This window comes from Lathyrus oleraceus, chromosome 4 (assembly GCF_024323335.1).
Source record: "Lathyrus oleraceus cultivar Zhongwan6 chromosome 4, CAAS_Psat_ZW6_1.0, whole genome shotgun sequence".
In the NCBI taxonomy this organism is placed as follows: domain Eukaryota; kingdom Viridiplantae; phylum Streptophyta; class Magnoliopsida; order Fabales; family Fabaceae; genus Lathyrus; species Lathyrus oleraceus.
In genome coordinates, this window is record NC_066582.1 from 9,797,027 (window position 1) to 9,821,767 (window position 24,741).

At 39.8% G+C, this 24,741-nt stretch overlaps 1 protein-coding gene across 2 annotated transcripts; it reads right to left on the reverse strand.

The window, feature by feature from the left end:
- Positions 1 to 5,934: 5,934 nt before the first annotated feature.
- On the reverse strand, positions 5,935 to 9,937 carry LOC127138355 (L-ascorbate oxidase homolog). 2 transcript variants are annotated; one of them, XM_051064785.1, is made up of 8 exons: positions 9,502 to 9,937; positions 9,292 to 9,401; positions 8,081 to 8,351; positions 7,874 to 7,976; positions 7,332 to 7,677; positions 6,739 to 7,107; positions 6,507 to 6,585; positions 5,935 to 6,417 (listed from the first exon to the last, which is right to left on the reverse strand). In XM_051064785.1, the coding sequence occupies exons 1-8, from the start codon at positions 9,649 to 9,651 to the stop codon at positions 6,205 to 6,207; spliced, it is 1,641 nt and encodes a 546-aa protein (XP_050920742.1). In that variant the 5' UTR covers positions 9,652 to 9,937; the 3' UTR covers positions 5,935 to 6,204. The 2 variants fall into 2 exon arrangements, with proteins under 2 accessions (XP_050920742.1, XP_050920743.1); XM_051064786.1 differs by lacking the exons at positions 9,292 to 9,401; positions 9,502 to 9,937 and adding an exon at positions 8,567 to 8,588.
- Between the last annotated feature and the right edge of the window lie 14,804 nt (positions 9,938 to 24,741).

Genomic DNA, 24,741 nt, shown 5'->3' on the forward strand with positions numbered 1-24,741 from the left:
AATTGGTAATCTGCAACTAAAGATTAAATTAACTTCTAACCATTGATAAAATAATTACTTATATCACAATCCAAGGGTGATCATTTGCCTACCAAGTCTATATAAACATGTTATTTCTCATAATTTTGGCATTAACTATCTTAACTAACATAACTTAGAAAATTCAGAATTAACCATTATTTTTCCACCTTTTTTTTCTTCTCAAGTTCTCTCTCCTTTCTTCACTTCCTCACCATCCTCAAAGTTCATCTTCATCACCATTTAGAACTTCGCATTGAAGTTCTAAAATGGTGGAACTTAGCCATTTGAATTCCTTACGGAAAAATCGAGTTCGGTGATATATAATTTGCATATAGTTTGTTGGATTTGATAATTTTGATATATAAAATTCAAAAACTATGAACAATAATGAACAAATGAGTAATAAACTCAGAATGCACACAATTGTGCCACGTGTTCTTCTGTTTTTTTCTCTTTTTCACTTTCTCTCTCAGCGTCATGTGGCGCATCCTGACTTGGCCATGCGTGTAGCATATAAGACAAAATAACATTACATGACAAATATGTTGTTAATGCAGGTCTACCAACGACGGGAACCACGTCCATCGGAAGCTAGAGATGATATTAATCCACCAACACCACCTCTTGCTCAAACTGTTCCTCCAACTACGTCACCTGAACTTGACATGCCAATAGCATTACAAAAAGGTATTCCATCTCCTAAATCCTAAATATACTTGTGTTTAAATTATGACGGTCTCTCTACTTTATATGTTTCTTTTATGTATGCTTTGGTTTCTGTATCTATTCTTAAGTCTATAAGTGAAGTTATGACTTATCCAAATTGGCGTCAGGCGACGGTGGAAGAAATGCTTGCATTGCATTCAAATAACACTTGGGACATTGTTACTTTACCTTCTGACAAAACTACAGTGAGATGTCGATAGGTTTATACAGTGAAAGTTGGACCATATGGTCAGATTGATTGTTTCAAAGCTCGTTTGGTAGCCAAGGGATGCATACAAATATTTGGCCTTAATTATGGTGACACTTTTTCTCCAGTGGCGAAGATTAGTTCAGTCCGTCTCTTCCTTGAAATGACTGATATTAATCATTGGTCACTTCATCAGTTGGACATTAAAAATTCCTTTTTACATGGAGAATTAGAGGAAGGAGTGTATATGGATCAACCTCCAGGTTTTACGGTTCCTAGCAATTCAAGAATTATTTGTCGGCTTGATCGTTCTCTTTATGGGTTGAAACAGTCTCCACGTGCTTGGTTTGGTCGATTCAGTTCTGTCTTGATACAATTTAGTATGCTTAGATGTGAAGCATATCACTCTGTTTTCTTCCTTCATTCCTTCACCGGTCAGCGCATCTTTCTTGTGGTCTATATTGATGACATTGTTACCATTGGAGACGATACAAAGGGTATCCATCGATTCAAAACTCATATTTTCAAAAACTTTCAGGCAAAATATTTGGGTCCACTCGGTTACTTCTTAAGTATTGAAGTTGCTCAATCCTCATCAAGCATTGCAATTAACCAACGTAAGTATGCATTAGACATCATAACTGAAACTGGTATGCTTAACTGTCGTTTGACTGATACTCATATGGATCCCAATGCCAAGCTTCTTCCGGGTCAGAGGGAGTTATTGAAAGACCCGAGAAGATATCAATGTTTTGCAGTGAGCATTGTGAGTCAGTTTCTGAACGTTCTTTGTGATACTCATTGGAACGCAGTTATTCGGATTCTCAAATATATAAAGAATGCACTAGGAATAAACCTAATATATAAAGATAAGGGTGATGCTAAAATTGTGTTATTCAGATGAAAACTGGATAGGATCACCGTCGGATAGGAGATCCACTTCTGGATATTGTGTTCTTATTGAAGGAAATATGATCTCATGGAGGAGCAAGAAACAAAACACAATCGTATTATCTAGTATTAAAGATGAATATCGTGGTATGACAACAGCATCGAAGGAACTTCATGGCTTAAGATTTTGCTCTCAAAACTTAGGTTGGGAGACCTTCAGGCCACAAAACTCATATGCGACAATCAAACGACACTTCACATTGCATCCAATCCGATTTTCCATGAACAGACCAAGCACATAGAAATAGATTGTCACTATGTAAGAGACAAGGTACTGTCAGGAGAAATAACCATATAATTTGTCAAATCTGAAGATCAACTGGTTGATATGTTTACCAAGTCTCTCAAGGGTTCTTGAGTAAATTATATTTGTAACAAGTTTGGATCATACAATATATACGATCCGGCTTGAGAGGGAGTGTTGAGAATTCGTTATCATATTAGAGACACAGAAATACAATTATAACATCTTTTATTCATTATACTTTCAAAAATTGTTACAAGAGATTAAAATGAGACAAAAAAATAGTCTACCAAGTTCCGAAGAAACAAACCATATTTTCTACTCAATTGTTTCATATTCTTTCCAACTCTATTTATATGAATTACATAAATTCAAGGTGTTTAGAAGTGTTTTTCAATCCCTTTAGATATCTCCAAAGGTCTTTTAAATTCCAAGAACTCCAAGAAATTTTTATCATTGTCTTTCTAAATTTCTCTTAAATATCTCCAAAGGTTTGCCAAATTCCAACATAATCCTAGGAATTTCTATCATTGACTTTCTAACTAGGATTATCATCTCTTCTCTGTATCTTTTTCTCTTAACTAACAAAAGAGATATAAATACATATTTATAACTGCTAAAATCCTCTATATCCAAAAAGAGCCAAAAACACAATATTCATCATAGAACAGACCCGCAAACCAAACTGAACCGACGTAGTCCGAGACTTGCGACCGCCTAGAGCAATACCACCCTGCCACCCGATGACCTAACCACCACACAATTGAAACTTACTGTAACACCCCAAACTGCTTTCAGGATTACCGTCTGACCCCACAAACCAACACGAGTCTTTTCAGTATGTTTTATCCCCACTCACACACTTTCCGAGAAACTTCCCAGAAGGTCACCCATCCAAATACTACTCCAAGTCAAGCACGCTTAATTGTGGAGTTCTTATGGAAGAGGCTACCGAAAAGAATATGCATCTTGTTAGTATAGGTAGTACCAATTAATCCTTATAAGTCTTCCTTCAACCATACAGTCTCATACATGCACAACCTCAGGATCCCTCTCATTCCGATGTGAATTCGGTTTTCCTCTAGAAGCTGCTAGGAGTGTCTCATTGTCATGCCTCATGCATCGACAACCACTCCTATCGCCCTCAGATGTTACATGTAACCACTCTTCGGCCTCTCCGACCTCGGGTGTTACATGCCCACCAGCTTCCGCTTAGTTCGTCCCCGAACCACATCGTACTGGGAGAGGTATGACTCTGATACCACTAATGTAACACCCTTCTATACCCCAAAATAATAATCTGACATTTTAATTAGAAAACATAACCGCAAGGGTGTCACACACATAAGAACACATAACCTACTCTACAACACGTGTTATCACATAAATAAATTTCAATGCACATATTTATACCTGGGATGTTACACGACATCCAACACATCTGATTTGTACTTGGAATGTTACACGACATCCAACACATCTGAATTGGGTCAAGTACTTATTTAATAAGGCATTCAGTACCTGTCCTCGCATACTCGCCCAAAAATTTATGGTATCATCGCAGCGGAATCACTAATAAACATACAAAAATAGTATTGTAACTCAAGGCATTAAGTCTCTTGAATCTCAAATTAATGGCGAAATTAAAAGAGTATGGCAACCAAATCAACACTTAACACCACGACAACACAAAAGTTTGTGACGTCGACAACAATGATAATAGAAAAATCTAATCAAGCGTTTATCCCAACCCGATGTTACATGATCAGAGCAAGGAACCACTAAATAAACGCGATAAGCTACGAAAGTCACTTCAAGAGTTATCCTTCCACTTACTTCAGTCAAAGCTACTCTTGAGTATCTGCACGATGCCCATATAAAGGCAACATTCAAAAAGAAGGGGGGTGAGAATACACTTCAATAATTAACAGTAGAAACAAAGATTAACTAACAACATCACACACTAATTACAATAGTCATCAGCATATTAAGTATTCACATCCACACGTCATAATACCAAAAATAATCACCCAATGCAACACAATGCAAATGTACTCGACGATTGACTCAACATACATGTGGTACCAAATTATGAACACTCGTGTTGGTTTGTGGGGTCAGACGGTAATCCTGAAAGCAGTTTGGGGTGTTACACTTGTCGTAGATAATATTATTGGATCTAATATTATCATGAAACTGTTTATATTGCTAGAAGTATGATATACTTAGTTGTGACATAGGTATTTTAACAGTCGATTAAACCTTGGTTAGTTACGACTTGGCTCAAGACATTGAGGATTGTAATTTGACAAAGAGGATTGTGTAGCAAGGCATTATGTGGAACTATTTTATTAAAATAGTTGTGATATCTAAGGAGTCATTAATCACATAAAGATAGGCAAGATTTAAAAAAAAGGGTCTAATCGTTTTTCTCATTATAATTTTCTACACCCTTGGTTGATCTCTTTTGTTTTGATCAACAACGATCCCCCTTAAGTGGAAGCTCTTCTTACTTCCACAAACTCTTGTACCGCACAAAACGTTTCTTATTCACCACACTGGCTCCGTTGACACTCTTTAACGGAACGTTTCTTATTCACCAAACTGGCATCGTTGACTTTCGATACTTTTCACTAGGGAGCATTGAACATTGTGGGATTTCTTCTTCTAGAACAATACCTTTGTGAGAGACACACCACATATTCACCTAAAACCTTAAGGTGATAGGTGGGTGGATTCTCTCGCTTATAAATGCTCAAGTCTCCACATTCTCAATCAATGTGGAACTATTATCCACACTACTCACATTTGATACATTCTTAACAACCGGTTATTGGTTTTTGTTAACACAAATTAATGCTTATATAAAAATATATTTTTAAATGCAACAAATGGTCTACCACATCTCTCTGAATACAATAATCATATGGATTTTTTTAAACTCAAGTTAATGCATATAGAGAATTTTAGTTGTCAATACAAGATATGGTCTTCCACAATTAGGGATGACAATTTAACTCATTCTCGATGGACATCTGCAAAAATACCCACAATGGATAGGATAAAAATCTACAAAATGGGTACGAATATGGGCTCAGGTACTTTGGTACTCACCCCACCTTATATTTGTATAATATATATTTATATATTTTAATTTATACTCTTATATAAAAATGTATATCTATCGATTAAAAAAATACATCAATGTTAAACCATTATATATTTAATATAAGTAATCATTTATTTCAACAAAATAAATTTTTTGATTTTTTTTTAATGTTGTTAAAAATTTAAAATATATGATATTTTATAATGGATTTATTTATTTTTATTATAGATGCACATGTACGTATATGAGTATTTTTATACCCGTAGAAATGGATACGGAGATATTTTCCAACCGCAAGTATAGGTCCTATAGTACTCTGTCCACGACTGATAAGCGCTCATTCTGTGTTGAGTCAAAACAACACGTGGAAAATAAACCAAGATGAAAACTTGGGTCATACACTCATGTGTCTGTTCCTATGCAAACTGATTTCCTGGGTGGTAACATGTATTTCATTGATTATTTCTCTAGAAAGACATGGAGTTCATTAATCAAGAGTAAATTTGAAGGCAATGGTCGTTAAACAGAGTGGAAAACTTATTGAAGTGTTAAGAAATAATGGAAAGTAGGGTAATATGTGTAAACATAATTAAGCATTTTCTTGAAGATTATGGCATAATTCATGAGATAACTCCATATTCACATCAACACAATGGTACATTAGAAAGGAAGAATATAAGCATCATAAACATGGTGTTGAAAAGTAAAAGCTTGGCAAAATACCTATTGAGAAAACTTTATGTTGTTACAAAGATTACAGAATAAACTAACCTTATTAATACTTCATCATTCATCTGTTTCCAAAAAAAATGAGACTAACAGTGGAAGCTCAAGGAGAGCTTTGAGACTAAATTTCCCGCCAATTTAGAATAAGTCCTCATCATATCATTGATAGACATAGATATAAACATTATGCCACCCTCTCGTGACATCATGTTATAAATATACTATACTATCCTAATTAAACTAGAAAGGCCTTGTGACACGACCACTTGCTCTGCCACATAGAAGAGCATTCTTTGGAACTGGATATTCATCTCTCAATGATTTTGAAGGCGTGTATACTCTAAGATAGAATTGTTGTCCTAAGTACTGTCTTTCCCAATTCTCAGACCTTATATTCCACATTCCAACATTGTCAAGTGCAATGTATACTGCTGTCCATGACCTTGGGTAAACCTGCATGTATGCAATCCATTACCAACTTAGAATGCAGAAATTTATTTACAAATGAATTAAAAGCATAATAACTACAGCATTATTTATACCTGAGTAGTGCATCTAGCAACAGTGTCTCTCAGATTGTAGCGTCCTCTACTATCAGGTGTCCATTGCCCGCTACCAAACCTATTCATAATTGTTAGATCATCAAAAAAAGTTTGACTTCAATCATAATTACTTTAAAAGTCACGTGTATAATTGGCTGAAATTTGCTGACAGTGAAAAAGCTTTATATGGTTTGATTAAATAACAGCATGTTACTATGTCTTATAAGCTTACCCTACAACAAAGAAGGAATAGCCGTCAATGTGCCATGACTGCACAGAATTCTCCCAATTTTGGAACACAATCTCCACATTTTCATGGAAATTAGCACCCATGACAGCAGTTTGGAGGTAGCCATTATTGCCTCCGGTAGGCGAGGTAGGAATGCTTCCAACATAGAAAACTCCGGGAATGTTGAAGTAGTCAGCAAGTTTCAATGGAGTGTCTGGTGCAATATACGATACACTGTTGACCGCATACCTCTGCTTGCCATTGATATAAGGAGCAGAGTTTGCAAGCATGATGGTTCGACTTGGCTTGATCAATCCATAGTGGTAAGATCCTTGAGGGTTTGGTCTTGGTCCGCTTGCTGTCAGGTTCCACCTGGTTTCAGGAGCATTAACACATTAATTATTGCCTTACTAAAAAGAATTTAAAAAGTAATTACTTTCTTCTTACATAAGGAATTTATGAGAAGTAGATCTTTCTTGAATTGTTCGAAACTTGATCCAACATAATAAATACACTATATGTACATAAAAATATTGGTACTAATACTAGGCTTCAACAAGAGAAGGGGCAAGCAAAATAAGTGGAAAAAAGAGTACCGGATAGTTCTGGCTTGAAAGACAGATGAGGCAATATCAAGAGTAGGCCCGGGAGGAGCAGGGCCAGATACTCCGATACGTGAATTGCTGTAATGAAGAATGGAAGTTGTTGTGAGTACTCGTCTGGTGAATCGCGTAGAGACAACTACATAGTAATCCTTGACAGGCTGATCAGCTGTGACCAGAACAGAATAGGACTGTCCTAGATGGATGTCGAGTGAAGAGTAAGTGTTTTGGAGGGTATGAGATCCTTCTACTTCCACAAGTTTCAATCTGTGCCCTTGGATTCTGAAGTTGAGGGATGTTGCCAGCCCCACATTTGATATCCTGAATCTATATGTCCTACCTGCAGATTCAACAATTAAACAATGGTGTAAAGGTAATGAAAGGCATGCATTTGAAAATATTTTTTTGGTCTTAACCCTCGGGTTTCCAAGGGAAAGAGGCCCTGGAAATCTAGAGTTCCAGTCAGGGTTCTAACTTGTATAAGGAAGATATAGTTCAGCAATGCTTTAAAATAAAAAATTATTTTTGTTACCAACCTTGATCGACAGTGAATGTGTTTCCATTCCAACCACGACCATTGATAAGAAGGCCGTCAGGGAAGGGGAGATTGTGACCACTCTCGACGACTCGTCTCAATCTCTAAAACATCAGAGGGTAAGTAATAAGTATTGATAAAGGGTTTAGGAAACAATGAATAGAAAAGAGAAAAAAAAAATCAAAATGAAAGCAAAGGGTTTAATTACGCGGTGGCCTAGCTTGAACCAATCACCAGCAAGTATGGTAATGTCTCCTGAAGGAGAAGGAAAAGGGACAGGAATGCCAGGGCGGCTCCAAATTCTGATTGCACCAAATGCACCAGCAGCTTTATGCATTCCAAGTGATGGGAAGTAGAAATAGCTACCAATCTGGTCTTTCGCCTGGAGTGTGTAAGTGAAGTTCCTCCCAGGTGGGATCGGACAGGTTGTGCCAGAGACACCATCCTGCCATGAATTCCTCCTGTGCTGTATGCCATTCCTGCAGAAGATATTTTGAAACCATAAAATTCCAACAAACTAAAATCATTTCCATATGCTAAATGAATAAATTAAACCATTCACTTAAGAACTATGAAGCATAGGCACTGGAAACACGACACCGACACTGACACGTCGTCACCAATAATAATTTGAAAAAATAAAGTAATTAAATGTAATCACAAGTGTTGGTGTTGATTTCGGACACCGACACACCTTTTTTCAGAGGTATCGGTGCTATAGAACTTAAGAAGGCTTCTAAATGATTCACCGGCTCATATAGCACTGTCCTAGTGGATTTATGGAGTGTATAATATACTCAACCACACCAATAAATTTGATTGCAGTGGCAATCAATACACATACAGTGTGTTAGCTGGCTTTCCTAAGTTACCGGCTGGCTACTCAAATATAGTACTACTGCATAATAATGGATCGGTATTCGGTACAGTCAATGAATTACAAAGTTAACAAGTTGAGAATATTGTTTATGAGCCCAACCCATCATAATAGAAATACAATTTCAGTGCTAATCAGTGTTGGACTGAGAATGGACCATTAAGAAAAAAAGTTTAATCTCTAGTTAAAGTAAAAAAGCAATTAGACAAAAGGACTCAAAACGACAACATAGTAAAGCAACTCTACATACTTCCATTTAATGTAAGATTCCCCATTCATTAGATTTTGTTTAATTATTACCACACTAACTAACCATCCAATGAACTAAATTAAATATTTCAATTCACATGAGTTCCAAAAAAAGATTACACCTTTTTAAGCAGAATGAAATCATGTGATCTAATCTAGCAGAAAAGTTACTATTAAGACCAAAAAAGGGAAGAACTTTTAATGGGTTGTTTAGTAAATCTGGGACTGGCATTACTTCAAACATGTAGTGTTCCAAAAAATGAGAAATTATAGAATATACTAATAGTACGTACCAAGAAATGAGGAATGGTTCTGAAAGATAGTTAAAGACACTGATAATCAAGTTCTCATTGGTAACAGTATCTATTTGAGGACCTGGAAACTGTCCATTAATCAAGATCCCCTATAAAACAAAGAAACCAAGAAAGAACTTCAACAATGAAAACAAAGTTACTATTATTATTTCATAGAAAAGAAAACATCAAAGGATTGAAAATCATTACCTGTTGTTTAACACCAAGAGGGTAAATGTCACCATAGGTGACTTTCCATGTGAAGAACTTATATGGGTCTTCAGAGGTAACAGATGTGAAAAAGAATGTGGCAAGAAAAAGAATGAGATAAGAAGAAACAACATTGTTGTTTGATTTCATTTTGGTTATAGTACTAAACTGTTTACCGTTTTTGTAAATTTTTAGATAGATAGATCTATTGTTTGTTAGGTTCGTAGTTGGATTGTGAAGAGAACTCACAAGTCACAACATGACACAAAACAACAGAACCAAGTTTACAACTAAACAATGTTTCACTTTTCTAAGTGTCTCCTTCGTCCTTTTATGCTGTTTTCTTTATATTTTAATGCTTACCTATTTTTTGCGTTAGTGGAACGCTGAAACTGTGACCAGACAATGCGGAGTTATATCAAATTTGTCAAACATAACAATGTATGGAGTGGAAGTTATAATTAAGTTCACATTATACTTCCCAATAGATTCCCTCGTTCTAATAATTTCATAATGCATCGGAGTTACATTAATGGACTTAATTGAGATACATATTTTTTCGGGCTGGTTCTATTGGAGCCAAGCAATCAGTCCAATATGACCGAGCCAACTTTAGAATATTCTTACTTATGATTGACAAGTATGTAGATTCTCACTATGGAGTTGCTCATCATAGTTGATCAACAATATCATCTTAGTCGTCGAATCAAATTCAACAATTGTTTATATTCTACAATGCGTCTATCGAGAGCAGTTTCAACCATCATCCATATATAAATATTGTTACGCGCCATAATTTGGTACGATTTCATTCATTATTGCAAATTATACCTTACTAATTTGGTCGTTTGAGTGATAGCCTTACAGGTACGCCTCATTCTTCGCCTACCAAAGACTCTTATCACCGTCTCGAAGAGCTTTTACGACGACTTTCATCAACACGTCATCAATCTCATGTTCCAAACTAGCATAATGGTGTTGTCTATGAGAATCATTTACTCATAAAGATCCATGTTTAACTCTTCTGATCTCCTTTGTAGCCTTGCAACAACCGTTTTCCTTAATCGATCGGATCATCGTGAATTATATCAACTAAGAATGACAGATTTCAAATCAATTAACTGACCATTCATCACAACGCATGATTCAGTGACCGATGTCTTTGTGTCGGTCTTCATATCCAATCACGAAGTTCGGCCTCCTCCCGTTAGGGGGAGGCGATTCAGTTCTAGTAATGTCTTCGACCACTTCATCTCCATTGATTATGGTTCCTCCACCGATCAATCGAGGAACTATCAAATTCATGTCATCGTTCCATCCTTTTTAGCAACTACTCAAAGGTCAAACATTGAAATAACCTTAACAGAAAACGAAAACATCTGAGCCAGAAATGCTTTAGAATCTTACACAGTTTAAAGACACACTCGGGATGCAGGGAGCAAACGAACTCATAAAAAATATCTACAACTTAGTACAATAGTATAACACACACCTTCTAAATGAAAAAGTATTATATGTAAAAGAAAATCAACAAAAGACTCTATTATGAGTTGCTACATAGTTGGAGGTATTACAACACAACAACCTTGGAGCTACGCCAAACGTAATTCTCGACGACGTCGTTGAATGTGAAAAAACACAAGAATGGGGGATTGAATTGTGTTGCCTTTTTCTTTCTTTTTAAACTCTTAAGTCAGATTCTAAACACAAGGTTGTAGAATCTGATTCAATCAGAGGTAGGCAGCAGATATAAAATGCAAGAAAGAAGAATAACACACAGAGCTATTTTGGTTCTATCGCAACCTGAAAAATACAGTGTGCGAAAAAACAACCGGCGAAAGAAAATGACAGAAGAGTCACCACCGTGCGTTATTTATCCCAAAGGAGGGAAAGGAAACGCTCGAAGTAAACCTGAAAAAAGAGGAAAGGAAAAGACAAGGTCTCGCAACCAAATCTTGGGTTCGGGAGTCGGTTATGGGAAGGGAAGGTATTAGCACCCCTACGCATCCGTAGCACTCTACGGGATCCACTTTTGTAGTTCTTGTCTAAAGGGTGTGAGTTTATCTTGTGCTGTTTACTAAAAAAGGGGTTAAATGAAAATGACTCGCGCGGATGTCGCATCCATAGCATACGTATCTCATCTGAATATGAGAATCAGAGTCTTCGTAGCTCGGCTGACCTATGGGTTAGAGGGATGTGTGCTCACTAAGACATCGCGTCTTATGCCTACGTATCTCATCTGGAATGAGAATCAGAGCAAGCCCTAGTTCGGTTAACTACGAGGTTATGGATTGGGTTTTGGACGAACGACGTTACTACGCAATCTACCGGATGCTCGACCTTTGGAGACTTACTTGTCTGTAGTAGAAGGAGTAAACGTGTGTTTAGAAGAAGAAAAATCAATGAAGGGTTAGGGTTTGGGATGCTCATGCAAAAAGGCAGTCCTTGACGAAGGAACCTGCATAAAGTAAACACAAAAACATTGCCTCCTATCGAGGTCTTCCAGCTAGGAAAGCAGTAAAATGCGGGAAAAATGTAAAAGTACCACACAGATGAAGATCTGAGGTAACAGCAATTAAAGGAACGATAAACCCTGAGATCCTTCCAAGCTAACATCATCAAAGAAAGTGAGTCAGTACAGGTAATCGGAATGAAACCTCCAGGTGGTATCCCACAAATAAAGTGGAAAACCACGCAAGTTATCCCTGCAAAAGTCATGTGAGCCCTCACAAAACAAAACTCAACAAACAGGTTAGAGAAACAAAATAGGGTAACCAAGAGTTGCCCCCAAATCAAAATGTAACCCCATGAATCATGCCATTAAAATTCACAAAAAGCTCACAAAAAGCAACCAAGGGTAGGAGGCCTAAACCTCTTGTCCAACACATGCATCAAAAGGGTATCAAATTCACCCATAATACCTCATACATTTAGAGCATTTCAGAGTTGCCTGGAGGTTGCTCTGAACTCTGTTAGCTCTTCTCTCACTATCTTTTTCCCCAGGGTTCTTCTCTCACTATCTTTTTCCCAGACAAGGTAATAGGAATAGAATGCCTTTTGTTTCACCGAAACTCTGAATTTATAACCTGATTTTTTTGGACCTGTGGGCTCAAATGAGAGAGGTCCAAGTCCAAGATTTTTTCTTTTATTTCTTTATTTATTTATTTTCGTTTTCCATTTTTTTTTTGTTTTTTTTTGTTTTTTTTTCAAAACACGTGGGCTTCGCCTAGCGAGCATGACAGCTCATGAACAAACCTTTGCTCCTTCAAGATTAACGTTTTGACTGACGAATAGATCCCTGTTGGAAGTAACTCAAGTCTTTCCCTTGTGTTGACTGATCATCTAAATAGAGCCCATAAAGTGTCCTGGGTGATGTTCAAGCTTCTTGGATCCGATTCTGATTGCCATGATGAAATGCAAATGCTAAATGACCTAAAAATGAATGCATGCATGAGGTGTAAAGCGTATGCTTCCGGGAAAAATGAAGGGTAAATTTTGGGGTATTACAGTTGCCCCTATTCAATCAACTGGAGACCTGGAAAGAAGATAGCAACGACTTTCATGCTTTCGGGGTATCAAGGGATTGAATACAATAAAAGCCCGAAAATTTGCACTGAAGTGAAGTGAAGTAACAATGCTTGTCAGAATCGGCAAAGAGGTGGTCTTGAAAGAAGAATCCGTCTGGTACGGTGAGAGTCAGTCTGAATACCGAAAAAGAATGTTAACCTGGATACCAAAATAAATGGTAACACAGAAATAACCATGGCCTGAATGCCGCTCATCAGTCTGAATACTGGAAATGACTTCGATCTGAACATCGGGAGATATGAGATTATTAATATCGGTCTGAACACCGAGAGGCTGGCCTGAATGCCACAAGTTGCGTCGACCTGAACGTCAGAAACTTCTTCGATCTGAACATCGGAAAATTGGCCTGAATGCCACAAGTTGCATCGACCTGAACGTCGAAAAATTGGCTTGAATGCCACAAGTTGCATCGACCTGAATGTCGGAAACTTCTTCGATCTGAACATCGGAAAACTGGCCTGAACGCCACAAGTTGCATCGACCTGAACGTCGGAAACTTCTTCGATATGAACATCGGAAAACTGGCCTGAACGCCACTTCGGTCTGAATACCGGAAACTTCATGCCTGTCAGCATCGACAGAAATAAGGAACGATAATAGAGGCGGCGCATGGGCCAATGACACTTGCTGGGGATAACAGAGGTAAGTCATGAACAATCTTCAGTCTGAGTACTGGAAACAAATTCTAGCTCATCACTTGGGATACCGAGAATGTTGTATGCTTACATGCGTATGTTTGAATTTTCCAATGGCCTAATGCTCCATGAAAATGGAAATGCTACGCGATTTAGGAGGATGCAATGCAATATGATTCTACATGCAGGGATGCGAAATGCTGGGTAGAATGCCGAGCTGAGGCAAGGGGATTTGCTGGGGAAATGATCACCATCTTCTGGACCCTGGCAAGGCTGCTGGAGATGCATAGCGCAAAGAATTCTGGGGAAATGACCCGCCACACGGTGTTCTAGCAATGACGAAATACCGAGATTCTGACTGGGGAAAGAACGACACTGAAAACCTGCTGTTGGGGAAAGTGGCAGTGGTTCTGGCAACCACGATCTGTGAGAGATGACTCAGCAGGGGAAGCAAACACCGATACGGTACCGAGGTTCTGCTTCAAGGAAAGAAACCATGGATCTGGCATTGGGATTATCGATCTGGCCTCGAACTCTGAGGAGCAGCCGCTTCTGCTGGGAAGATACAGTCTGACACTGTCAACTCCGTTGGAGGTATATAGTCTGACACTGTCAACTCTACTGGGGAGTGTATAATCTGAAACCACCGCTTGGGGGGAGGTACAGTGGTGAGAACCTGTTGGGGATTGAAGAATCCAACGCTCTGATCAGCTCTGCAAGGATAAGATACCGAATTCGTCTGTTGGCGACTTCACTGGGGAAAACATTCACGATCATCTGCAGGGGATTTTAAGGAAATGCCCCGAGGGTACCTGTTCTGAAATAGACGATCCAAAGCACTTAAAATTTACAGCAATTTTAAATGTTTATTAAGCATGTACCTGTAAAGCTCTTATGTGTCATGATGCAATGTTTATCAAAAAATTCGGACGTCATTTTTGTAAACAAAACAGAAAAATGAAAATGAAAACAGAGATATACTGAATAACATGATTTTATTGATTGAACGGCCTCTGAATAGGCATTTACATTAGGAAGCAATCCCTGGAAAGAGGTAATCGCACAACAGATAAAAACAGACATTAATCTAATGGCAATGTGAAATGGATTTCTATTGGGTTCCAATTCTGCTATGACTTGCTCGTCTTCAAGATCCTCCAGATGATCAGCTTTCTGAAAAGAGTGATTGGACTGTTTCCTATCCTTCAAAAGTTTCCAGTCATTGACACGGGATGAGATTCAGAACTACTCAAATCGCAGTCATTCGTTTAATCCCTAACTTTTTCCTGGATCGCCCTTTTCGGGTTTTCAATCCACCGGGATACCCATTTTTGCCTAAGTTGCCTTTTCAGGTTTTCAACTTATCGGGTGTACAATCTTTTCACTTTTAATCCCTAATTTTTGCCCGAACCTTTTTCATTTTCTTGGTTCGCCGGGATGCCCATTTTTGCTTGGACTACTCTTTTTATTGTCCAGCGGGTCTATTTCATGCGAAGTATTTTTTAACTGTGTCTGAGTTCACCGAGGAAGTGAAGTTTTCACCATCCATCGTTGTAAGAATTAAGGCCCCACCATCAAAAACCTTGGTGACAATATACGGTCCATCATAGTTAGGAGTCCACTTGCCCCTGTGATCTGTCTGAAGAGGAAGGATCCTTTTCAACACCAAATCTCCGACCTTGAAGCATCGAGGACGCACTTTCTGATCAAAGGCTCTCTTCATCCGACTTTGATACAACTGCCCATGACAAATGGCTGCCATTCGCTTCTCTTCGATAAGACTCAACTCATTGAACCTTGTCCGAATCCATTCAGCTTCGTCTAACTTGACATCCAACAGGACTCTTAGAGAAGGAATCTCCACTTCAACAGGTAGGACTGCTTCCATACCATACACAAGGGAGTAAGGGGTTGTCCCGGTCGATGTACATACTGAAGTACGGTACCCATGCAAGGCGAAGGGTAGCATCCCATGCCAATCTCTATACGTAACGACCATCTTCTGCACAATCTTCTTTATGTTCTTATTTGCCGCTTCAACAACACCGTTCATCTTAGGGCGGTAAGGGGAAGAATTGTGATGCTGAATGTTGAAGTTCTGGCACAACTCCTTCATCATTTTGTTGTTGAGATTAGAACCATTATCAGTAATGATTCTTTCGGGAATCCCATAGCGACAAATGATTTCTTTCTTGATGAAACGGGCAACCACATGTCTGGTGACATTCGCGAACGATGCTGCTTCGACCCACTTGGTGAAATAGTCGATGGCAACAAGGATGAAGCGATGCCCATTGGAGGCGTTCGGCTCAATCTTTCCAATCATATCGATGCCCCACATAGCGAAAGGCCACGGCGAAGACATCACATTCAAAGGATTCGGCGGCACATGCACCTTATCAGCATAAATCTGGCATTTATGGCACTTCCGAGCATATTTGAAATAATCAGATTCCATGGTCATCCAGTAATAACATGCTCTCAACAATTTCTTAGCCATTGCATGTCCGCTGGCATGAGTACCGAATGAGCCTTCATGAACTTCCTGCATTAACATGTCTGCTTCGTGTCTATCCACGCATCTGAGCAAAACCATGTCGAAGTTCCTCTTATACAGCACATCGTCTTTGTTCAAGAAGAAACTGCCTGCCAATCTTCTCAAAGTCTTTTTATCATTGTTGGATGCCCCTGCAGGGTACTCTTGATTCTTCAGAAAGCACTTGATGTCGTGATACCAGGGCTTGTCATCAACTACCAGTTCAGCAGCAAACACATACGCGGCCCTATCAAGGCGCATCACGTCGATCTTGGGAGCATGGTTCCAACGGATCACCGTGATCATGGAGGATAGAGTAGCAAGAGCGTCTGCCATCTGGTTCCTATCACGAGGTATATGGTACAACTTTACTGTTGTGAAGAAAGTCAACAGTCTTCTCGTGTAATCTCTGTAGGGGACCAGAGTAGGCTGGAGAGTGTTCCAATCACCATTCACTTGATTGATTACCAGAGCTGAATCTCCGAAGATGTCCAAAGTCTTGATTCTCAAATCAATGGCTTGCTCAATACCCAAGATACAAGCTTCATACTCAGCTTCATTATTGGTGCACTCGAAAGTCAGACGAGCGGTGAAAGGCATGTGGGCACCTTTCGGAGTTGTAATGACAGCACCAATTCCACTTCCTCTGGTGTTGACGGCCCCATCAAACATTAAAGTCCACTTTTCGTCTGGATCAACTCCCTCTTCAACAACTAGCTCTTCACAGTCTTTCATCTTGAGGAACATGATGTCTTCATCTGAAAAATCAAACTTCATCGGCTCATAATCTTCAACCGGTTGTTGAGCAAGATAGTCTGACAGAATACTCCCCTTGATGGCTTTCTAGGAAGTATACTGGATGTCGTACTCTGTCAGTACCATTTGCCAACGAGCAACTCTTCCGGTGAGAGTTGGCTTCTCAAATATATACTTGACTTGATCCATTTTGGAGATCAGTAAGGTTGTGTGAGACAGCATGTATTGTCTCAATCGCTTAGCAGCCCATGCAAGTGCACAACACGTTTTTTCAAGCATTGAGTATCTCGACTCGCAATCTGTGAATTTCTTACTCAGGTAGTAGATGGCATGCTCTTTACTACCTGTCTCGTCGTGTTGACCGAGAACACAACCCATGGAATTGTCCAGTACTGTCAAATACATAATCAGCGGTCTCCCTGGGACCGGAGGCACAAGGATATGAGGATTCTGCAAATACTCTTTTATCTTCTCGAACGCCCTTTGACAATCATCATTCCACCTGATAGCCTGATCTTTTCTCAACAATTTGAATATTGGCTCACACGTGGCTGTTAGGTGAGAGATGAACCTTGCAATGTAGTTCAACCTCCCTAAGAAACCACAGACTTGTTTCTCTGTTCTTGGCTCAGGCATTTCCTGTATCGCTTTCACTTTGTCAGGATCCACCTCAATCCCTTTTCCGCCAACAATAAAACCCAGTAGTTTTCCAGATCTCACCCCAAAAGTACACTTGTTCGGATTAAGCCTCAGCTTGAATTTTCTCAAACGCTCAAACAGTTTCTGCAAATTCACCAAATGTTCTTCTTCTGTCTGAGATTTGGCAATCATATCATCAACATAAACCTCGATTTCATGATGAATCATATCATGGAACAGAGTCACCATCGCTCGTTGATATGTTGCTCCGACATTTTTCAGACCAAACGGCATCACCTTGTAGCAGAAGGTTCCCCATGGGGTTATGAATGTTGTCTTCTCCATGTCTTCTGGTGCCATCTTAATTTGATTATATCCAGAAAAACCATCCATGAAGGAGAATACCGAGAACTGAGCCGTGTTATCCACCAAAACATCAATGTGAGGTAAGGGGAAATCATCTTTAGGACTAGCCCTGTTCAGATCCCGGTAGTCAACACACATCCGTACCTTTCCATCCTTCTTAGGTACCGGAACGATATTTGCAACCCATGGCGGATAATTTGTGACTGCTAGAAACCCTACATCCAACTGTTTTTGCACTTCTTCCTTTATCTTGACAGCCATCTCTGGTCTTGTTCTTCTGAGCTTCTGCTTGACCGGAGGACAACCTTCTTTGAGCGTCAAGCGATGTACCACGATGTCTGTGTCAAGCCCTGGCATGTCCTGATAAGACCAAGCGAAGATGTCAACATACTCTTGCAGCAATTCAATCAACCCCTTCTTCATATTGTCTTCCAAAGCAGCCCCTATCTTGATTTCTCTCTTGGCGTCCTCGGTGCCGAGATTAATCACTTCAACAGACTCTTGATGCGGTTGAATGACCCTTTCCTCTTATTTTAATAACCTGGTAAGTTCTTTAGGGAGTTCACAGTCTTCATCACCCTCTTCTTCAGCTTGAAAGATTGGATTTTCAAAGTCCAAGCGAGCCATAGCAGAACCGTTATCAATAGAATCCGGTGATGTGCATCTGCATGAGTGATGGTATGTGCTTATGAGTGTGAAAAAAAAAGAGTGGAAACTAAACAAAACATTGCCATTTTTTTTTGAAAAACTGCAAAAATAGAAAGACAGGGAACGAAATATTTGAATGCAAAAAGACGTCCTTTATTTATGATAAAAAATGCAAGTGTCACATAGATGAGCCCTACAATGAGTCATTACGCCCTGGCGGAACGTAAGACTTGGATATGCATGAATAAACAAAGAAAATTACTCCTCCAGACAAGTGGCTTGGACAATCTCCTCAGAAGACCAATTATTGAGAACTTCACCCAGGATCCTCGGACGCACCCAGTTATCGATGTCGCAATCACTATCCCCATCTTCATTGTTGACCGCAGAGACTAATTTGACCATGTTAACGTTGGCTCCACCATGCTGGGGCATGAGATTGTTGACGACATTAGGAGCTGGTGCAAAGTTAACGACCTTTGAATCAATGAGGTCCTGAACTACGTGCTTAAAAGCTTTGCAGTTCTCAATATTGTGGCCAGGTGCCCCAGAGTGGAAGCTACACCTAGCGTTGGCGTCATAACCCACCGGAAGCCTACCAACGGGAGGAGCCAGAGTGTGCAATTGCACAAGTTGTAGTTGTTGAAGACTAGAAAGCAACTAAACGTACGACATTGGAAGAGTGTCGAAACGCCGGTCCATCGTCCTTGGCCTCGGTTGATAGGCGGGTCTGTTACCCGGTTGTTGTGGTTGGTACTGAGCTGGTTGACGCTGTGGTTGTTGTTGTTGTAGTGGTGTTGCAGCTGGAATGGTCACAGCCGCAACATACGGTTGCTGATGATAGTTCTGAAAGTTATTCCTCCGGTTATCCCTGTTCTGATAAGAAGATATGGCACTTGCATCCCCTTCTCTCCTCTTCTGTCCCTGAATGAACGACTTCTTCACCCCTGATGAGGATCCACCTCCACTCTGGGTCTTGTATGTCTTCAGGTAATTCTCCACCCTCTCTCCGGTAGAGACTACATCAACAAAGTTGGAGGCATTGCAACCCACCAGGCGCTCCAAGTAAGGTCCTGGCAGAGTGTTCATGAACATGTTAGCCATTTCCTTCTCCAACATAGGAGGTTGAACACGGGAAGCTGTTTCTCTCCAGCGTTGAGCGTATTCTCTAAAGCACCCATCGCTTTTAAGAGACAAATTTTGAAGTTGAGTTCTGTCCGGAGCCATGTCTGCATTATACTGATACTGCTTCACGAAAGCCTCAGCCAAATCCCTCCAGCAACGGATGTGGGCTCTGTCCAGCCTCATATACCATTCCAGGGATGCCCCAGCTAGGCTGTCCTGGAAAAAGTACATAAGCAACTTTTCATCATCGGAGTATGCAACCATTTTACGGAAATAGGCTTGCACATGGGTCTCCGGGCAAGAGTTGCCATTATATTTGTCAAACATCGGGACCTTGAATTTCGGTGGCACTCTCACACCTGGGACCAGCCCCAAGTCAGAAACATCTACTCCCAGAGGATTTTGTCCTTCCACTGCCTTCAACCTCTCTTCCAATCTTCTAAACATGGGGTCCACACCATGACCCATACCAAAGTCTTCCTGCAGCAGGGGGAACTGATCGTCCTGATCATCATGAACGGGTTGTTGACCGAAGGTGACATGTAGGATTGGGATAGGCCCCAGTCCATTGGGTCCGTTAGCCTCTCCAGCTGGAGGATCAGTCACCGTCTCTGGTTGAGCAGGGGGATTCCTCTGTATCATCTGCCTGAGCTCTTGTTGTCCCTGAGCCACCCCTTGAACCACATCCATGAATTGATTCATGCGGATTTTCATCTCGGCGAACTCTGCCTGTAGGCTTTCCATTACTCTCTGTTGGTTTCTGCGGGTACCGTACCGGTGAATGCCTGGGTCAGCTATCCTGCTGGTTGAACACCAAACAAACTGAGAACACTATGGCGGTACCTGTTATGCAAGACATGCTAATGAATATGTAAATGCAATGACATGTTTATCAATTCCAAAGGTATTCTACCCCCTTGATTCCAGTCTCTCAATAGATAAACGATGTAAAAAAAAGACTAAGTCGTTGATGAGAACCAAGAAAATTCCGACTAGAATCAAGTAGAAGATATAAACCCCACAGAAATGGATAAACATGTGTGAATGATTATGAATGCAAAATGATGTGATGCAAAATGATGTGAATGCAGTGCAGTGGCATGGGAATCAGGATTGCTGTATCTGCTTGAACATCTGTCAGGTTGCACTGTCTAGAGAGAAATTAAGAGCACACCAAACAAAGGTCATGGGATGGATCATGTTATCCTTAATATCAACCACCCATTTTGGTGGATTATGGTTTACACCTTATCAACACCCAAGCTTCATTGATATTAAGGATACCTGATCGGATCAACCATGAATCAAGGGTTTGTTGCAAGTCACGAGCATGGAGTTTAGGTTAAGAACCACCCAAAAGGAGTGTACTAAGGTTTAAACCTGCCAAACATGTTCTACAAAAGGTTCCCATAGTCATAATCCCATCTTTCGGATATTATCGGAGGAACGACTACTCGTATTCCAAAAATATTCTCAAGAGAGACTCTTATGAGTGTAGTATCGCGTAACAATCGTATCAAATCTTACACTTGAACGACTTTCGCACTACATCCTACGAATAGGCCAAGATGGGTTTGGTAAACTAAGGTCCTCGGCTTCTAAGGTCTATATTGGAAAAAGTAATGTCTAACCACAACTTACTTGTGTGACATTATTGATCTCAATATGACCTCCATCAAGTGAATGGGCTTGCAAGTCAACTTGCTAAGGAATAACTCCACACAAGTCGACAAGACTATGCCATTCTCCTATCCTAAGTGCACTCGAGTTCGGGTATAGAACTCATCTCACAAAGATCACCAAGCAGCCATAGCCAGCCAACAAATACAGCAATGATATGTACACAATGCAATAAGGTAAAGCAGGTAAATAAATAATTGTACAAAAGCATGAACACCCAATAAACAAACAAACTACAAAAGCTAGGAGGGACTCGCTTAGGGAAACCGGGTCCCCAGCAGAGTCGCCAGCTGTCGCAACCTGAAAAATACAGTGTGCGAAAAAACAACCGGCGAAAGAAAATGACAGAAGAGTCGCCACCGTGCGTTATTTATCCCAAAGGAGGGAAAGGAAACGCTCGAAGTAAACCTGAAAAAAGAGGAAAGGAAAAGACAAGGTCTCGCAACCAAATCTTGGGTTCGGGAGTCGGTTATGCGAAGGGAAGGTATTAGCACCCCTACGCATCCGTAACACTCTACGGGATCCACTTTTGTAGTTCTTGTCTAAAGGGTGTGAGTTTATCTTGTGCTGTTTACTAAAAAAAGGGTTAAATGAAAATGACTCGCGCGGATGTCGCATCCACTGCATATGTATCTCATCTGAATATGAGAATCAGAGTCTTCGTAGCTCGGCTGACCTATGGGTTAGGGGGATGTGTGCTCGCTAAGACATCGCGTCTTATGCCTACGTATCTCATCTGGAATGAGAATCAGAGCAAGCTGTAGTTCGGCTAACTACGGGGTTATGAATTGGGTTTTGGACGAACGACGTTACTACGCAATCTACCGGATGCTCGACCTTTGGAGACTTACTTACCTGTAGTAGAAGGAGTAAACGTGTGTTTAGGAGAAGAAAAATCAATGAAGGGTTAGGGTTTGGGATGCTCATGCAAAAAGGCAGTCCTTGACGAAGGAACCTGCATAAAGTAAACACAAAAACATTGCCTCCTATCGAGGTCTTCCAGCTAGGAAAGCAGTAAAATGCGGGAAAAATGTAAAAGTACCACACGAATGAAGATCCGAGGTAACAACAATTAAAGGAACGATAAACCCTGAGATCCTTCCAAGCTAACATCATTAAAGAAAGTGAGTCAGTACAGGTAATCGGAATGAAACCTCCAGGTGGTATCCCACAAATAAGGTGGAAAACCACGCAAGTTATCCCTGCAAAAGTCATGTGAGCCCTCACAAAACAAAACTCAACAAACAGGTTAGAGAAACAAAATAGGGTAACCAAGAGTTGCCCCCAAATCAAAATGTAACCCCATGAATCATGCCATTAAAATTCACAAAAAGCTCACAAAAAGCAACCAAGGGTAGGAGGCCTAAACCTCTTGTCAAACACATGCATCAAAAGGGTATCAAATTCACCCATAATACCTCATACATTTAGAGCATTCAAATTAAAGGCATAAAGATGATGGATATAGGGGAAACCTGATTGGAGAGATCGGTTGAAATCAAATGGCACGGCTGGATTTGCAAACCAATGTTAGGGTTTGCTTGAGCTGAAAGTGTGTGAGTCAGACTGAACCTTTCAGAGTTGCCTGGAGGTTACTCTGAACTCTGTTATCTCTTCTCTCACTATCTGTTTCCCCAGGGTTCTTCTCTCACTATCTTTTTCCTAGACAGGGTAATAGGAATAGAATGCCTTTTGTTTCACTGAAACTCTGAATTTATAACCTGATTTTTGTGGACCTGTGGGTTCAAATGAGAGAGGTCCAAGTCCAAGATTTTTTCTTTTATTTATTTATTTTTTTTCGTTTTTTTTTCAAAACACGTGGGCTTCGCCTAGCGAGCATGACAGCTCATGAACAAACCTTTGCTCCTTCAAGATTAACATTTTGACTGACGAATAGACCCCTGTTGGAAGTAACTCAAGTCTTTCCCTTGTGTTGACTGATCATCTAAATAGAGCCCACAAAGTGTCCTGGATGATGTTCAAGCTTCTTGGATCCGATTCCGATTGCCATGATGAAATGCAAATGCTAAATGACCTAAAAATGAATGGATGCATGAGGTGTAAAGCGTATGCTTTCGGGAAAAATGAAGGGTAAATTTTGGGGTATTACAGGTTCCTCTCACACCTAGATAGTAATCAAGTCCCCTTGTACTTACAATACATTTTCACTATAATCAAACAAGATTACAATTTGCTCAAGCACACGAGCAAGAGACTTCCTTTGCTCAAACATACAAGTAATATACTTGTTTTGCTCAAGTACAAAAGCAAGAGATTTCCTTTCCTCAAACACTAACGTAAGAGACTTCCTTTGCTCAAGCACATAAGCAAAAAACTTCCAATGCTCAAATACTTAGTAAGAGACTTCTTAAAATCTACCTAACAGATAAATGATTATAGGAAAAATACACTTGATATACAATCAGAGGTGTATAAAGAATACACAACTACTAGACTATTTTAGACTTAAGGATTTCTAAGATATAGAAGGATAAGAGATCCTAAGTTTAACTTGTACTTATCTTTGACAAAGTAACTTCTCTTTTGTTATCAATCGTTGTTCATTGGCCTTTTTGCATGTGTATATCTTCAAGTCTTTTGGCTCCTTAAATAGAGAAGAAAAATAGTCGTTGAAGATGCATCATAATATAGTCTTTTGAGAAGTTTCAAAAGAGACGCTGGGATGTTTCACCAAACTGTCAGGTTAGGTGAAAGCTAGTTTGAAAATTCCTTGCTACAAAAGGAATTAGCATTTATATCTGATCAGTCACCATTTTTGCTATAATTATAATCATGTTAACATGTGAAAGCAGGCAAGTTAGTTGTATTTTGCATGCAGTTTAAGTGGTTTTTACACCTTCTTTTACCTTTAGTATCATTTAATCTTTTCACTATGTTTCATCAATTTGTTTCCATTTTTCGTATTTTATGCTTTGGTTGTGTACATTTTTCTGCTTTTCAGGTTCAAGCAGGTAGTCAAGTATGATCGAATGTAGAAACCAAGGAGAAGCGAAAAAGAATCAGAAAGATGTTTTCATGGTCCAGTAGGCCTGTTATGGCCACCCGTAGCACCTGGTACGGGCCATAGTAGGAAGTCCTAAAGCACATAATAAAACCATCCAAACAGGGGCCTACTACGGTCATCCGTAGCACCGGCTACGGGCCGTAGTACGGGGTCTGGCACAGAAGCAGAATCCACCAAAATTGTAGGGGGTCTTCAGATACACAAATTTCTAAAAAAAATGAACTAGCTCTTGCATTTTATTG